Source organism: Gavia stellata, chromosome 4 (genome assembly GCF_030936135.1).
Source record: "Gavia stellata isolate bGavSte3 chromosome 4, bGavSte3.hap2, whole genome shotgun sequence".
NCBI classification, from domain to species: domain Eukaryota; kingdom Metazoa; phylum Chordata; class Aves; order Gaviiformes; family Gaviidae; genus Gavia; species Gavia stellata.
Window position 1 is genome coordinate 3,702,083 of NC_082597.1, and position 16,796 is coordinate 3,718,878.

The following is a 16,796-nucleotide window of genomic DNA, read 5'->3' on the forward strand; positions in this document are numbered from 1 at the left end:
TAGAAAATGGCAAGGTTTTGTCTCATACATACACTAAAGCAGTTGAGGATAGGACTCAGAGGAGAGGCATTTCAGTGGAACATATCCAGGCCTCTCCATCACCATATACCTGAGATGGGGCAAGGTATCCCACCACAGCTCAGCCACTCTCTCTGGCAGGGAGTGCTAGTAGCAGAGAGGACAGGTAGCATCTTGACCTACTCCACCTGGCTGCTAACCAGTTGTAGCGGATATTGTGAAGATGCACGTGCCTGCTTAAAGACATCCGTATTGAGTTATCCAACTCATGTCACCTATAACAGATATTAGATGGCTCCCACTTTTCAATCACACTTTCTGGGCCTGATTCACAGACATAATCTGTTTTCAGTGGGGTACCAAAATGCCATATCCTCTTCCCACTTGGTATCTCACATTCTTCTCTCCTTCCTTCTCCCAACAGGGCACCCTACAGAAATTTGTAGACGACCTTTTTGAGACCATCTTCAGCACTGCTCACCGTGGCAGTGCACTTCCCCTAGCTATCAAATACATGTTCGACTTCCTGGATGAGCAGGCTGACAAGCACAACATCCATGACCCCCACGTGCGGCACACCTGGAAGAGCAATTGGTGAGTGAGACACCCCAGTACAGTCCAGCACCAGGTCCCAGACTGGAAGGAGAGGAGAGGGACATGTGGTTTGGGATCTGGCTGCTGGGGAAGCTGAGGAGCCTGCTGTGGGGTTCAGAGCACCAGGCTCAGTCTTCCCAAGCCTATGGGGAAGCCAGAAGATCCCAGAATCCAAAAGATGCTCTCAAGGATGGAGCGCTTTGGCTAAACAGGTCCCAGTTTGCCCTGTATTACATGGGGATGGCAGTATTTCTGAGAGGCCCCATGAGGATATAGGAGGAAAAACGGTGAAGAATTTAATTGCTGCATGTCCAGGCCCATAAGAATGTCTAGGGAGGCATGGGACAGGATTCAGCACCACTGTCTTCATCTAGACCGGGTGTTTGAATTCTCGCTATAGTCAGAGCGGGGCTAGAGCTCCCTTTGCCCACACATAGGCATCTAGTGCCATCTGAGATACTTTAGGGTATCCCAGACATCCGCAGGGGATGTGCAGCAACCACCAGAGACGTGTACTCTCCTGGGCTGGCAGCTGGAGGCCAGGAGAGCATCTCAAATGGTACTAAGCACTTAAAGGGTCTGGAGCTGGATATGAGTCTCCTTCGGAGCGAGTGACCAAGTCTGACATCAGCCCCCTGCTCTAGCTGCCGGGCAGCAGCCCCTCTTCGTACATCTAATGGGACAGCAGGGAAAAGCCAGGATCAGTGGAGAGAAAAGACCTCTGCAGCTCCTCTCTGCTGAGTCTCCCTGTTGGAAAGAGTGCTCTGGGGAATCGCTCCCTCCCCTTCTCCTGTGCAAATACAGGGACTATAAAAGGAACAGCAGAGGAGAGCCATGGGGCTCCCAGCTCATGCATTTTTTCCTTTTACCAGCCACGCTGATGGCAGATCGTCACAGCGCAATGACATAAAAAAAGAAACCCCATGCACCAAAGAGGCTTTCAACTAATGAAACATTAGCATATTATTAACATTATCTGCGGCACTAATCTAAGGCTGATTGCAGCCACTCAGACTAAATGAGCAGGAGGTTTATTTAAGGGGGGAGGGTGGAAGGCAGAGTCTGTATGTATGTGGGAAAAGGGGCACTATGAAGAAATCTGTTCAATCAGATTAAATTAACTCAAAGTCACATCACGGGCTTCATTATTGCCAGCTAGGGACATCGTCCCCCCAGCCCCTCCCCGCACCCTTACACACACTCAGGCACACATACATGCACTCTCTGCTCATCCGCACTGTGGCTGTGTTTGCCATCCAAACACCTGCAGAAGAAGTTCTGCACCATTCACTCATCCGCCTCGTCCCCCAAAAGAAGAATCCTCCATTTCCAGCCTAAAATGTTTCCCTCTGACAACCCCTATCAGCTCTCATGGCCAGCATCTCCTGCTTCTCCTGAACTACTGCCCCTTCCCCTGCGGAGGCTGCTTGGCTGATAGCATTACCTGTGTGAGGTTTTCCTTAAAGTGGCTGTGTGATTTTGATGGCTCAGGAGAACACACAGTGTTTTAGGAAAACGTGGTGTCATGTTCCTGTCAGAACATGCTAAAATGCCTGCTGTTACCCAAAATGTATTGGACTTGGAGATTAATTTTTTATGGTGTTGTGAACACATGGGGGTAACGAGCAAATGGAAGGAACTGAGGAACTGGGGAGTTTAGCCTAAACTTCAGATGAATTTGTTAAGGCAAAGAATAACCTCCTCATGAGAAGGTGCAGACACTGAAGGTAGACTTCACAGTCTACCTACAGAGACAAGAGTTTGACACATCTCAGCTCCTAGGCCATGATCATATGAATGCATTTGCCCTGACACAAAAAGGCTTGAGGCAAAGGGTGGTGGTAGATACCTCAGGGCATCTCACACAAATGAACTGCTCTTTTGAGAAAAAGCGGGGAAAAAGGCTTTGGATTGCAATTGGAATAACATTTCCTTGGTTAGGGCAGGTACATTTTCATTTCAAAAGTTACAACACATGTTCCCCAGTCCCCTTTTTTTCCTTGAGACAACAGGGTTTTCCCTGTCACGTAAGGACTGTTTCATGCCCAGTGTGCTGGGATCATAAGCAGTCTTGGGCTTGAGCTGTGGAGTGTGACAGTACACGGTGTCCACAGCACACAGTGCATGCCATTAATACTCCCAGTCTCAGCCTGAGAGCTCTACCTACCTCTCTTCCCATAAGGTTGCTATGGGGACTAAAAGCCAAGTCCCCCAATGACAAGTGTTTGCCCTGAGTTTTGCAGATGTGATGCCTATCTTCGTCTGATGAAGCAGCCAACAGGTGCAACTTTGCATTGCACCCTAGCATAGAGAAGATTGGAGTAATTTTCATCGTCTCAATTATACTCTCATTAATTTATGTGCATCTTCAGTATGATGGCATTGACTTTAAGACTGACAAAATCTGGTTTGTAAGGATAACAGGGACAAAATTTACTCCCAAGGTGACTCCACTGCCATCCCTAGAGTCCTGTAGGGGAGGAATTTATTGTATATCAAAGCTTATCCCAGAATCCTTATCTCCACACCACGATCTTTAATTCCCATCCACCAGTTACCATTGTAACCTCTCAAAACAAAGCCCGTGAACTGTGCACTGACTGACTCACCTCTTCCACACCTCTTGCAGCCTGCCGTTACGGTTCTGGGTTAACATGATCAAGAACCCACAGTTCGTCTTTGACATCCACAAGAACAGCATCACAGACGCCTGCCTTTCTGTAGTGGCTCAGACTTTCATGGACTCCTGTTCAACCTCAGAGCACCGTCTGGGCAAAGACTCACCCTCCAACAAGCTTCTCTATGCCAAGGACATCCCCAGCTACAAGAATTGGGTGGAAAGGTGAGTTTTAGCTCTAGAAATAGGAATGACATAAGCAAGCAATACAATGAGGCCCTGCCTTATGGATGGAGGTAGGAGGTATCATCAGTATTGCTTTTGGTAGCTTTTTTCCTTTGGTTAGTGCCTAAGTAGAAAGCTCTGTGTTAGCCTTTTGTTCCCATGTGCCTTGCAGCAGAGATGGAAATTTAATTAGAGGTGTGAACTGAAGGTGTTTGTCATCATTGTTTCTCTTGAGGAGAAACTGTTGAGAAGCGATAGAGGGAGGAAGGAAGGGGAGGTGATGTGTTTGAGGCTGTGAAGTACGTGGGCTTCTAAGTCTTTCCACACAGACAAGAAATGGTTTGCTGTTCTCAGCATTGTTGTGACAGTCCCCACACTGCCTAGATGCCAAGGGTCATACAATTATCTCTGCTTATTCCAAGTCCAGTAGCTTTCCTTGGAGGCTCTTCTGTGTTTTGAATGAGACGCCATAAGATTGACAAGCTGGTGACTGAAGCTCTGCAGGTATTTTCTGAAAGGTCAGAGGTCTTTCCAAGCATTTTATCCACATCTCCAAGACCTGTAGCTGTACTGTTCAGTCTACTGCACTGGAAGTCAGTGTCTGGCAAAGCTACTCTACAGGGAATACAACCAAGACAACTATTCCTTCAGTTTCTCTAAGATTTTCCGCAGGACAAGCAAATAGCACATTTTGCACTCCATTCAGCAGGAGCCTGTCTGCTGGAGCAAGCCTTGCAGAAGTTGATCTGTGCTTTGTTTTCCAATATGCTACGCTTGCCTGGCGTTATTGACAGATTTGGGAACTGCACAGATGGAGAATGGTTACTACTCTGTAAATACAAGGATGGGTTTATCTTAGACATCATTCCTGTACAATGCCATCCAGTTTTAAGCAATGATTTGTCTGGATGACTTCATGGGCACTGTCTAAAATTGATACCACGCCGTGCAGGTTATATGAAACCTCTGCTACTGTAGGCACACTGTGTTGTAAACCACCGTATTTCCTTTGGTGGGGATGGTTTTCTCTCATTTTGTGAAAGGACAGCATAGCTGATCAAAGTGCTCTGTCCCCTAGTTGGCATGAGGTGACATTTTTTACAACAATGCTCCTATTGGTTTCTGATTTGTCTGGACAATTATTTTTAGATGTGGTTAAATGCTTCTGCAAATGTCGTTTCTAGGCAACTTGTAAGGCTTTTACGAGCTACCTTGCTTAATTATGACCTACTTCTGGTACTGTGTCCAAGTTTCTTAGTATGTATTGAGGTTGATTGCTGGATTGACCTGGATAGGGGGAAAGAGGTGTCTGAAATTCATTTAGAAATCAAGTTTGCACCAACAGTGACCCAAAGGTGTCATATTCTAGTGACACACTAGCAACCTTGCTGAAGGTTGGTTGGTTTCTGTTTTTACATATGACCCTGGCTGATTTTTTGTCTTTGGAGATGGTACACTTGAGTGACAAACTGAGGCCCGTAGGTGGAGAACAGGGTATTTCCTCATGCAACACCTTTTTTTTCTGGATAAACAGAAGGCTGCGCTTTCCATTTTCTTTTTCCAGTATTGTTCTCACTCTACAACTTTTTGGAGCTAAATCCTGTTGCCCAGTGATCTTCAGCAATAGGTACTGCCTTTCCCTGGAAGTTTTCCTGAACAACTAGGCTTGCAAACAAGATACACACATAACACCTCCTGCTGCTAGTAAACAGCACTGGATTTCTGTGCGCAGCATGTGCTGGGTTGTTATCTGCACTGATGTCTGACAACTTGAACTGAAGCCCAAGGGGAGGCTGCAGGTTTTGGAATATGGTTACAGCTTCTGCCCTGCTTGTATTTTTGTGTGTCAATTCCACTGACTCAAGGCAGTTGCACCTGGATGCTGTGGTAGATCAAAGGAAAACATGTCAAGGATGAATAGAATATAATTTCAATTCTACTCTGAGTTAATGAATGCCTTTTCTCCATTCTGCAACAGTACTTTGAGGGAGTTATTCCAATGCCAATGTTTCCAGTACTGGTTGGAGCTATGTCTGTAGTCAGCATCAGCTGGAGACAGCATCCTTCAAGACCACTAAACTTCTTCAAAGAGCAAATCATAAGATAAAAAGATTTTCAGTCGGGGGGTTTAAGAAGTGGTTGAGTAAATCAGAAGAACCTGAAATCAAATGAACTTCTTTGATGAAGAAGAATCTATAAGAGGGCAATTAGGCAGTGGTAGATTTTAACCCTACTTGAAGGCACTCCAGAGTAAAGACAGGCTCCTGTCTTTTAACAGGTCTGTTGAAATGGTAGCTGAACTGGGTTACTCCAAGCCTTTCCTTTGCAACTCCTTCTTTCTCGGTGTGGAGTGTGCCTTTAGCACTCACAAAACTCAAGCACTGAATGATCTTGGCACAAGAAGCAGGCATGGGTGAAAGTACATACCTCCAATCCTTCGAAGATTAGTTTTCTACCTCTTTAGTCTCTGAATGAACATTGGAAAGGGAATAGCTACAGATTCTGGCCTGGTCAATGGTCTACCTCCACATGGTAGTCAACTGGAAGTTTGATTTTAACAGTCCTTTTTTAACGCTGTTGGAAGCAGAGGTGGACTCTGCCTGCTGAAACAATCCCACTGAGAAATCCTGGCTTTTGGGGAAAACCAGGTTCATCATTCAAATTACACACCCAGGGCTCTTTCACTGTGAGAACGCACGGCTATAAAGTACCTAGGTGCTGCCACAACTTGGGTTTCCTACAGCAGAAGATGAGGTCTGACTGAGGCAGGACAATTAACCCAGGAAATGGGGACAGGCTATTTGGCTTTTGTTGAAGCCATGAAGAGTCAGACTGTAGTTCTAAAACAAGGTGGAGGCTTTTCAATTATCATTATCTGAGTCTATTGAAAAAAGAGGAAAAGAATGGGAACGGTAGACCAGATTCTCATCTGACTTCTGTTAGTAAAACTCCATAGGCTTTGCTGAATTTACATTAGAGCAGCTTCAGATCTGCATCTTTTAAAGTTTACTTCAAATGTCCCCTTTGAGCCTAGAAATCTGGAGAACTTGGGAGCATTTGATACAATCCCCAAGCAATACAAAGGGGAGCCTGTTCTAATTGGGACTGCCTCATTAGCATTCAACACCACACTGAAAAGATGACAAAGGGCTGTGGCTGACCTTTCATTTCTCTCCATGCTGCCAAGCTTATGATAACACTTGTTTGAACTTCATTAACACCGTTTAATTGCCTGCATCACAATCAATATGATGTTTCCCTACCGAAGCCTAGCATGGAGGCAGGGATGTGGGAAACTGAAAAGGGGCAGAGCACAAAAAGCAGAAGCCAGAGAGTTTTTCCATTACACACTGGTGCTCAAAATACCTGCAGTGCTGCAAGGAGAGAAACTGGTGCTTTTTTCTCATCCCTGCAGGGACTTGGTCTCCTTTTGGCTGCTTATTGTGCATTAAATTAGCCCCTCAAAGAAAAACTGAAAGTCAATGGAGACATTGCAAATCTTCTTAACACCTTGAGAATCTTCCAATGAAGACCATTCAAAATAGGTTTGCCAAGTTCACGACTAAGAGAGGTTTAAAGTGACCTGATCTGTGGGATTCAGAATTACAACATCTGCAGTTTATTATGTTAACCTGGGTACAAACACTGCCTGACCCAGCTGTTGGTACCCAGGTCCTGGGTCTGTGATCTCATCTATTTCCTTTTCGTGAAGCAATTGGCGGCTCATGGCTTAGACAGGTGCACTCTTCGCTGCATAAAAAACTGGCTGGATGGTGGAGCCCAGAGAGTCGTGGTGAATGGAGTTAAATCCAGTTGGTGGCCGGTCACAAGTGGAGTCCCCCAGGGCTCAGTTTTGGGGCCGGTCTTGTTTAATATCTTTATCGATGATCTGGATGAGGGGATTGAGTGCTCCCTCAGCAAGTTTGCAGATGACACCAAGTTGGGTGGGAGTGTTGATCTGCTTGAGGGCAGGAAGGCTTTGCAGAGGGATCTGGACAGGCTGGATCAATGGGCAGAGGCCAATTGTATGAGGTTCAATAAGGCCAAGTGCCGGGTCCTGCACTTGGGTCACAACAGACCCAGGAAATGCTACAGGCTTGGGGACGAGTGGCTGGAAAGCTGCCTGGTGGAAAAGGACCTGGGGGTGTTGGTCAACAGCCAGCTGAATATGAGCCAGCAGTGTGCCCAGGTGGCCAAGAAGGCCAACGGCATCCTGGCCTGTATCAGAAATGGTGTGGCCAGCAGGAGCAGGGAGGTGATCGTGCCCCTGTACTCGGTGCTGGTGAGGCCGCACCTCGAATCCTGTGTTCAGTTTTGGGCCCCTCACTACAAGAAGGACATTGAGGTGCTGGAGTGTGTGCAGAGAAGGGCGACAAAGCTGGTGAGGGGTCTGGAACACAAGTCTGATGAGGAGCGGCTGAGGGAGCTGGGGTTGTTCAGTCTGGAGAAGAGGAGGCTGAGGGGAGACCTTATCACTCTCTACAACTACCTGAAAGGGGGTTGTGGTGAGGTGGGTGTTGGCCTCTTCTCCCAAGTGATTAGCGACAGGACAAGAGGAAATGGCCTCAAGTTGCACCAGGGGAGGTTTAGGCTGGATATTAGGAAAATTTTCTTTACTGAGAGAGTGGTGAAACACTGGAACAGGCTGCCCAGGGAGGTGGTGGAGTCACCCTCACTGGAGGTGTTCAAGGAACGTGTGGACGAGGCATTGTGGGACATGGTTTACTGAGCATGGTGGTGTTGGTTGATGGTTGGACTTGATGATCTTACAGGTCTCTTCCAACCTTAGTGATTCTGTGATTCTGTGATTCTGTGAACTATGATTTGCATGGTGTAAGCCTTTAGATGTCGAGGTATTAAGCTTTACGAAAAATGCTGTGGGAGTATGTTTGGAGTATGCAGAATGGATAGTCTGTCAACGTTCAGGATCTAACCTATGTCATTTGTCAGCCTGTGCTTCCAGGATTCTGTAGTCAATAGACGGTCTCTTCCAGTGCAGTGCTTGTGGTGTCTGTTGGCCACTTTGCAGATAACTTTAAAATGACAGGCAAATTGGACTTGTTTAGTACAATAAAGATTATAAGCTCTATGCACCCTAACATTGTAAGTTACTGAGGTTTTAAACAGAAACATTGGGGTGACTCCAAGGGCTTTAAAAGAGAGCATCAAATGACAGGTGCAAATCCTGGCTCTACTTTAAAAAATGCAGTATTTTGTGTCTCCTTTCCCTGCCAGAAAGAAGGCTCAAGATATAGCATACCAAGGGTCAAGGTAGGGGGGTGTTGTCAGTAGAGATAATAAAAACTGGTGCTGGAAGGGGCCTCAGGAGGTCGACCCAACCAGCTCCTGCCTCAGGGCAGGATCAGCTCTGTCTAAAGCCTTCCTGACAGATGCTTGTCTACCCCTTGGTTAAAGGCCTCCAAGGACAGAGCTTCTCCTCTCCTCAGGCAATGCATTCCTGTGCTTCCCAGTCCTTTGCGTCAGAGGGTCTTCCCTAAAGGCCAGCCAAAGTCTCCCTGGCTGTAATTAAAGCCCATGCCGTCTCATCGCATCCCCAGGGACATCGTGTAGAGCTCATTCCCTGCATCTCTGCTGCAGCTTTTGGTGTATCTGAAGACTGTTCGCTTGTCTTTCTTTACCTTTAGTCTCCAAAAACCTCCTGATATTTTCTCATCACAGTAACCTGCTGCTCTTACATAGTGCAGTTTTCAGCAGGCAAGATGAAAATGTGTCTATACGCGGAGGGTGCAACCTCAGACCCATACATCCCCTGCACTGAGATGATGCTGGACGGTATCTTTTCCCAGAGAAACTACCTGCTCACCGATTCACTCTTCAGCCATCGACTCACTGCTGCCCATCCATTCTCTACTGTTTATGCTGAGATGAAAAGCAGCAGGAAAAGCCATACACGTGCAAAATAAAATCATTGCCCCTAGCTAGGTGGTGTATATACAGACAGAATCATTCCCTCAAGCTCTTCAAGGCAAATCTCTGGAAGAACTGACAGACCTGCTAATGTCGGGGTTGGTACCGTTTGCTTAGCTGTCATGCTGTTACTGCCAAAGTCCAATCAGTGTCCAACAGCCTGGCCTTGAACCTCTCTCCAAAATGGGATCAGTCTGGGCTAACAGAGTCTTGCAGCTGCCTGTAGTTGAATCAGCACAAACGCAGACTTCACAGCTCAGAAACCTCCCAGGAAACTAAAACTGCCATGCGGTGTCAACAGAAGAACTGACAGCATGTCCTTGCATTGCTTCACTTCATCCCATAAAAAAGCTGGCTGCTAGCTTGTTCCCAAGCTTTCTTCAGCCTTTCTCTGCTATAGCAGTCCCCCACACCCCTTTCATACATCTCTTCCTCCTTCAGTGGTCTGGATACAGCCGGCTATTGCATAACCCTAATTATGTTATTGCTGTAATTGTGTCTGCCGTCTGCAGCACATGGATTCGTTACAAGCTTTTCATATGCTAAAATGATTATTAATGAGTGCAGTCCCAACCCAGCGAAGGCACAACAACAGCCATGACAAAAAGATCTTTTGGAAGGCAATTAGCTCCATGCTAAGCTGCCTAAACCACGACGTGCTGGAAAATTTCAGGAAGCACTGGCAACACGGCTTTTCTCTTCTCTTTTGATGAGTTAATGAGTTACTGAGTGGCAGCAGGCACAGTCATTCTTGTGAAACAGCTCCACTAAGGAGCCTTTCCTGGTTGGTACCAGGAAAGAGCATTTACCCCTGGCTAAACAGAAGGCAAGATGTATTCCCGGGTCACTGTTGTATTGCTTTCCTTAGGAAAACAATACAGAACAAACACAACCCAGGGAAAGAGGAGGATGAGACCAACAAGAACAATTATTTTTTGAGAATAAGAGGGTTCACTGCTATATACTGGTGCATCCAAAATCCTTCCCTATACAATAGCGGCAGTGGATGGTCTCATGGGCTCTCCTGTTCAAGCCAGGCTGGGCTGAGTTGCTGTGCTAATGATACCAATGAAGTCACATCCTATGGTCTAGCAATTCTCCCATCCTCCATTTGAGTTGCTGATGTGCCTGAGCGAAGGATTTACACAAATGTCTTGAGGGCTTCTGATGTCTAATGAACAAATTTCCTGCCACATTGGAGAATGAGGAGCCTTGAGGTAAGAACTCAGTCTCCTCCTGTGATTTAGGGGAAACTCAAGCACATAAGAAAGGGTCTTTTGATGTGAATCTAAGGATCTCCTGGAAACAGCTGGAAAAGGATCCACTAGAGGTAACCAAAGCTGGAATACAGAAGAAGGAGCAAATCTGCAGCGCCAGGCTAGTGAGGGGTCCACATCTGAGCAAGTAGTCACCGTCTTCTACTTTAGACTCTCAGTCTTGAACCCGTGGAGGCAGGCTAAGATAGATTCGCTGCTTTGCTACCGTTCTGCCTCGTTCAGAGGGAGTCTGGCTTAGTCTTACATTCCCAATCTCCTGCTGGCTAATGCAGCGTCTGAGGCTATGGAAGTGTGAGTCAATGATCTGCCCATGCCTCAGGTGAGATCTGGTGGCCCTCAGATTTGGGATGCTCACAAGGGCAGCGTGGTGAAAGAGCATCTTGCTCTCCCTGCATTGCCTCAATTTCAGCTATGGTGTAAGTGAGAGCTGTCATCTGCAGGGGCGAAGGGAAGCAGCACACAAGCAGCCTTGCAAATGCCGGCAGTGAAAATGTAAGGACCTCTGGGGTTCGGTGACAGCTTCACAGTGGCTTTGAAGACATTAGGGGTATGCAAATGGCAGAGAGGCCCTAAGTACCTCTGAGGATCTGGGCTCAAATAGAAGGTAAATAAAGACTCAGCAGGGATGTTGTCATCTCCCTGCTAGGATGCTTTAATATACACATTCATAATTTCTTTAGATAGCACAATGATGGCTTCATTAGAAACACTTCTGTATAAATAAATCATTTGGCCATGGCAGAGTTCTGATGGAAGGATATTATATGCCTTCTCCCTGTACTAGCAGCTAAGTTTGATTATTGGTACACGCTTTTTTTTCCCTTCTTTTTCTTTTATTTTTCCCACAAAACACACTACCACAGCATCTTGGTTTGCAGTCGTAATGGGAAATGACTGCTCAGGTGTGTGATGGCCAGGCAATTGAGTCTGGGGGAGACCAGGACACTTTGGTATGGTGGTGGGTAATGGCCCGTGAACCCAGAACACTGAGATCACAGCTTGAGAGTCTGCCGTGGCTGGAGAGGCCTCCAAGCCCTGAAAATCAGATTCTTGCATCCTGTCCTTTGCTCCACGGAGCACCGTGTGTTGCTTTGCGTTGTTCAGATGAATCATGAGAGTGTTATGCTGCTGGGAAAATATCTCTACAGGACTTTAAAGGGACCGGGGGGCTTTCAGACCCTTGTGAGTCACAGACCCAGGAGAGCATTGCTACCAGGTGAAAGGGAGACAGGACAAACTTGGAGAAGCAGATGATACATGTGTCTGTGTTTCACTTTTTAGAAACACCCCATCCCTGCACCCACTACCCTGCCACCGTTTGATGACTAGCTGAACCGGAGAGGAAAAGGAACATTTCAACTGCTTGTCAGAGCCAGACTGCCAAATACAACACAGAACGTCTGCTTTCCACCACTGGCCTAATTTATTTTTGCTGTGATGTAAACCCCTTCACTTTTCATTTTGTCCAGCAGGAAGGTGCCTATGCAATATTCATGAGGAGCTGGGCTCTTCTCCATGGGCTCTTCTTAGGCACTATAAATCAATGCATTTCACTGCACCACAGGCTGGTTTTCCCCACAAGTCTATGAACTGTGCTGTTTTCACATGGATGTAGTTTTCTTTGGGTGCCAAGGCACACATTATTTTTTGGCCATAAGGCTCCTTGTTTCTCAACAGTGTGCTTTGGCTCTGAGGAGCCTGCAATAGCATTGTCATGGATGTCACCAGTCCCTGATGCTTTCTCTTGTCAGAATTGCATGCAGCACAGGTCTGATAGTGTCCATCTGCTGATGCTGAGACTTGTTTGAGTTTTCTGGGAGTGGAAAAGGTCTAGAAATATTTATTCATCCTGCTTATCATCTTCTCCTGGAGGTAGTTCTGCAGGACAGGTCCTCACAGGATTTCTAGATGTCTGCATTACTCATAGACAACTGTTCAGGTCCACTTGGGGATTGAGGGTTAGGCAGGGTGTAAAGCAAAATCAAGCCCAGACCACCCATCACTGGAGTACTGGGAGTAGGCAATATTTAGACCATGGGACTGAGTTAGACTAGGATTTTTGGCTGGTCCTGAGCCCAGAAGATAAGATGCTAGGACTCCAGGGAACATGATGTTGTGCATACTGGAAGTTGCAGTGAAGTTAATGAGGTTTGCATGAGTTTTTATGATGAGCCAGAGTCTAGCTCTGAAAGCAGTCAGGCTAGAAGACTATGCACAGAGCTGGGAGAAGGACCTCTGCCTCCAATGTCTTTCTTTCCCAAGGGTTGCATCAACCCGCCCCTGCAAAACCAGGGTAGCAACTGAGCAACCCATTGCAATAAATCGGTATGGGAGTTCAGGGCACAAAACCAGACTGAGCAAAACTGAAGCCTTCTGGTGTGGAGGGGTTTCCTCCCAGTGCTCTTGCACTGTGCTCTCTTTCATAGGAGACTTCAGCAGCTGCTTGCCCCACTCTGTCATAGAGAGTATTTTCCCACTTGTCTGCCTGAAGGATCCTTATCATACAGCACTTCAGTGTCCAATTTCTCCGCAGTGGAAAACAGCCTCCATCTCAGCAGGTGTCTCAACGCTGTTTACAGGACACCTGTCAGCTCTTTTGGCTCCCAGTCCCCTCTGCCTCCTAATTATAAAATTGTGGATTGCTGCAGCTATGGGCTTTTTTTCTTTTTTTTTTTCCTTGTGCACAAAATGTCAAATTGCAGAAATTAAAAATGTAAATGATGGCGTCTAATTAACCAGTTGACAGCAGAGCACAGCTGCGAGTGACAGTGACTGATTACCTTCCGCAAACCTTGTCCTCCAAGACCTGCCTTACCCGGGGGACGAAGGACATCGAAAATAGCAGCTTCCTTAAAGAGACATTGCTCTGCTGATGAAGCCTGGTGGGCAATGGTCTGGGGGGATCCATATGCTATGGATAAAGCCCCAGTCCTCTTGAGCTTAAGGGGAATGGAGTTGACTCCTAAGGACAGCAGATTTTCCCTAGTCAGAGTGGGGATGGGAGTGTTAAAGCCTGTTGCCACGAACTGACATCAGGCCAGCTTAAAATCTGGGGCAAAAGGGAGATGCTGAGCAGCAGAGGAGTTGCTGGGATAGACTGGATTCAGTGGGGGAGGTGGATGATGTTAGCAATGGATGCAGATGTACTAGCGTGAATGGTGCAAATAAGCATGAAAGGTGGTTTTTTTTGTCTATGGGAGTGAAATCCCGAGCTCTCAGTGGGCACCGAGATCAGTGGGACTTCTCTGTAGGACTAGAGGCAGGGCCCAAAGCCCTTGAAGGCCTGACAAATGAATCCAGCATCAATAGCTACTGCCTACTTCTTTGATGGCATGGAGAAAGTTTGCAGGCAGCTCTTTGGGACTTCAGTCTCAGAATAGGGTCGAGTGAATACAACACGTCTGACATTCAGGAATAGTGCTTCAGTAATTTCCACTTTGGCTAAGTCATCTCCCTTGCTGTAAAGGAAGAGCATGACCAGGTATATCATTGATGCACCAGAAGAACCTGAGTGTGCTAAGTGTGCTCTTTCTCATTATCGTTGGTGGCTTTCATCTCTTGACTCCCTACTCTCTCCCCTCGAGAAACACCTGTATTTCTCTTTCTCAGGTACTATTCAGACATTGCCAAAATGCCAGCAATCAGTGACCAGGACATGAATGCATACTTGGCTGAGCAGTCTCGCATGCATATGAACGAGTTCAACACCATGAGTGCGCTCTCAGAGATATACTCCTACGTTGGCAAGTACAGCGAGGAGGTAAGAGCCTTGGAGAGGGAAGAGCAGTTCTGCAGGACCGTGGTACAACCCACCCATTCCCAAGGCCCATCATGGGTCACAGATACCTATCTTCATCCTGGCTAGGGGGATGATGGATTTAAGGAATGAAAAGCGAGACCTGGGGACTGGAAAGAGAAGGTCTGGGATCATTGGTCTCCCCAGTACTGTTCCATCTGGATCCCTGTTATTTTTGTCTCCTATTATTGGTCAACCAAATTTAGCTGGCTTGCAGTATTTGATGATCAGATGTCAGCTTGCTATAGAGGAGCCTTACATGAGCTCTGTATCACATGTGCCCAAAAGTTGTTGAAGTGTATGTGCCCAATGCCGTTTCAGATACCCCAAAGCACCCAAGAATGGTCCAGCAAGCATGACACAGGACTTAAGGGTGACCAGTGTGGTTCTATGTGTTAAAGGCAGGGTGAGACCCTTAGGGCATCTCAAGTGGCATGGCAAGGTGACGAATAAAGCTACCAAATAACTGATCTCCAAGAGAAGAATCCATTTGATTAGTTGCAATCTAGAGATCTGCATTTAGTCAGATCAACCCCAAACAGTCTGCCTAGTTCCGTGCTGGCTGACTGACCTGCTTTGCATGATCTAAGCTACACCTGGGACCTACCTAAGAGAAAGCTAACCCTCATCTGCTGCTATAAGATGGTGGACTCACTCCTTTTGGACAAAAAAATTAAAATCCTTATCACTTCTTTCTCTCTCCTTTTCCAGATTCTCGGAGCCCTTGATCAAGATGACCAGGCTGGGAAACAGAAACTTGCCTACAAACTTGAACAAGTCATAACCCTCATGAGCATAGACAGCTGAGAACTGTCCTGCCAGGGACACCCTGGGAGGGATAAACCAAGTCGTGCCTCACTCAAGATCATCATCTTTACCAAGTGCAAGTTTTGATCGGCTGTAAGCAGAGTCACCTGAATAGCGCTCCTCTCTCTCATTTCTTTCTCTTTCAAAATCTATGGACAAAGTGACAAAGCCCCAGGGGTTAAAAGACTGCAGAGGAATCTTGGCTCTGGGGACATCAAGACATTTGGGTGGAGCTCTCCTTTTCACAGCTTCCCCTTTGCCCTAGAGAAAAACTATTACATACAAAAAAAACCCCCACAAACCCTCCCCCAACATCACATCATCACTCTGCAGATGGGAAATTGGGAGGTAACTTCTGTCATGCTGCTTTAACTGCCCTCCAAGGGCTGTAGCCTCTGGAGTGGACATGGAAATGAACTCAGTATTAGTAAAAGTCTCCCCAAGGGGAAGGCAGCCTGCCCGCAGGGATCCTGGAGGGCAGGAGCAAATGAAGGTCCTCTCCTGCAGAGCTATTGCAACTCTATCTCTTGAAGATAGTGGCCCACCTGGAGAGGAACCCCAAGGCTCCCTGGAAAATGCCACAGCTCCATCCAGAGTGGGACGATTGCGGCTCTTATCTGCCTGGGCAAACAGCGGTGTAGCTGCTCTCTTGGGGCAGGGGTCAAGAGGGGAGGAGGAGACCGACGCTCCCCTGCCCTTGTGTTTCATATGGTTATTCTTATTTTTCAAAGAGACCTGTGTCCCCCTCCGTCTTTCCCATTGTGTCCTGTTGGTCGTAGCACTGCGGCAAAAATGCTCTCTCTGCTCAGTGGCATCCCGTTGGTGGTGGTTCTGTTCCTTCTGGCAATGGACAGCACAGCATCTCCCTCGTTCCCACCTCAGCTTGGAAAGCAAGAGCCACAAGCCTCTTTTTGTTCCAGGCAAGGAGCTAGGCCTCAAAAACCAACCAGAGCGATTTTTTTTAAAAGCTGTTAGTTCTTTCCATTTTGTTTCCTCAACTGGAACAAAGCTATTGTTTTCTCATGGTGGAATAGCAGAAGGATACTGAAGGGCTTGCCATGAAGCAAAGTGGTGCATAGGACTGATGGTAAAACCTTCTTTCAAAGCCACTCCTAAGAGGAAATGTCACCACACATTTTGGAAGGAAATCTTGGAGGAAATCCAAATGAAACACTGCAAAATATTCTTCTACCTAGATACCCCCAGCCAAACTGCATGTCTTCTGGAGGTCTCTGAACCACTGTAAGCTCATCTGCCTTTTGGTGCCAACTCCTGGCCTTTCCTCTTCTCCATTTCTGGAACCAACAGGCCTTGCTGAAGGCACAGTTGCTGCCTGGGAAGGATTTGCTCTCTCTTTGAACTTCCTATCCCTTCAGAGATCACTGTCACTGCAGGACAATTATGGGTGATTACCCTGTCCTATACTCTGCTCAACTCCTCCAGAACAACATCTCAACCTGTTTCATGGCCAACCAAAGAGGAGTGAGCTCCTGCATCTCTTCTGCGTTTGGCTATTTTGTTCATACAGATGCCA

The 16,796-nt window shown here is 46.9% G+C and overlaps 1 protein-coding gene across 1 annotated transcript in view; it reads left to right on the forward strand.

Annotated features, from left to right (window-relative positions):
* Positions 1 to 15,262, forward strand: part of PLXNA4 (plexin A4) — a 425,661-nt gene extending 410,399 nt beyond the window's left edge. Inside the window, exons 28-31 of the mRNA XM_059815912.1 lie at positions 443 to 612; positions 3,242 to 3,454; positions 14,269 to 14,419; positions 15,167 to 15,262. Coding sequence (XP_059671895.1) covers positions 443 to 612; positions 3,242 to 3,454; positions 14,269 to 14,419; positions 15,167 to 15,262 — 630 coding nt within the window. The remainder of the gene's footprint in view (positions 1 to 442; positions 613 to 3,241; positions 3,455 to 14,268; positions 14,420 to 15,166) is intronic.
* Positions 15,263 to 16,796: the final 1,534 nt, after the last annotated feature.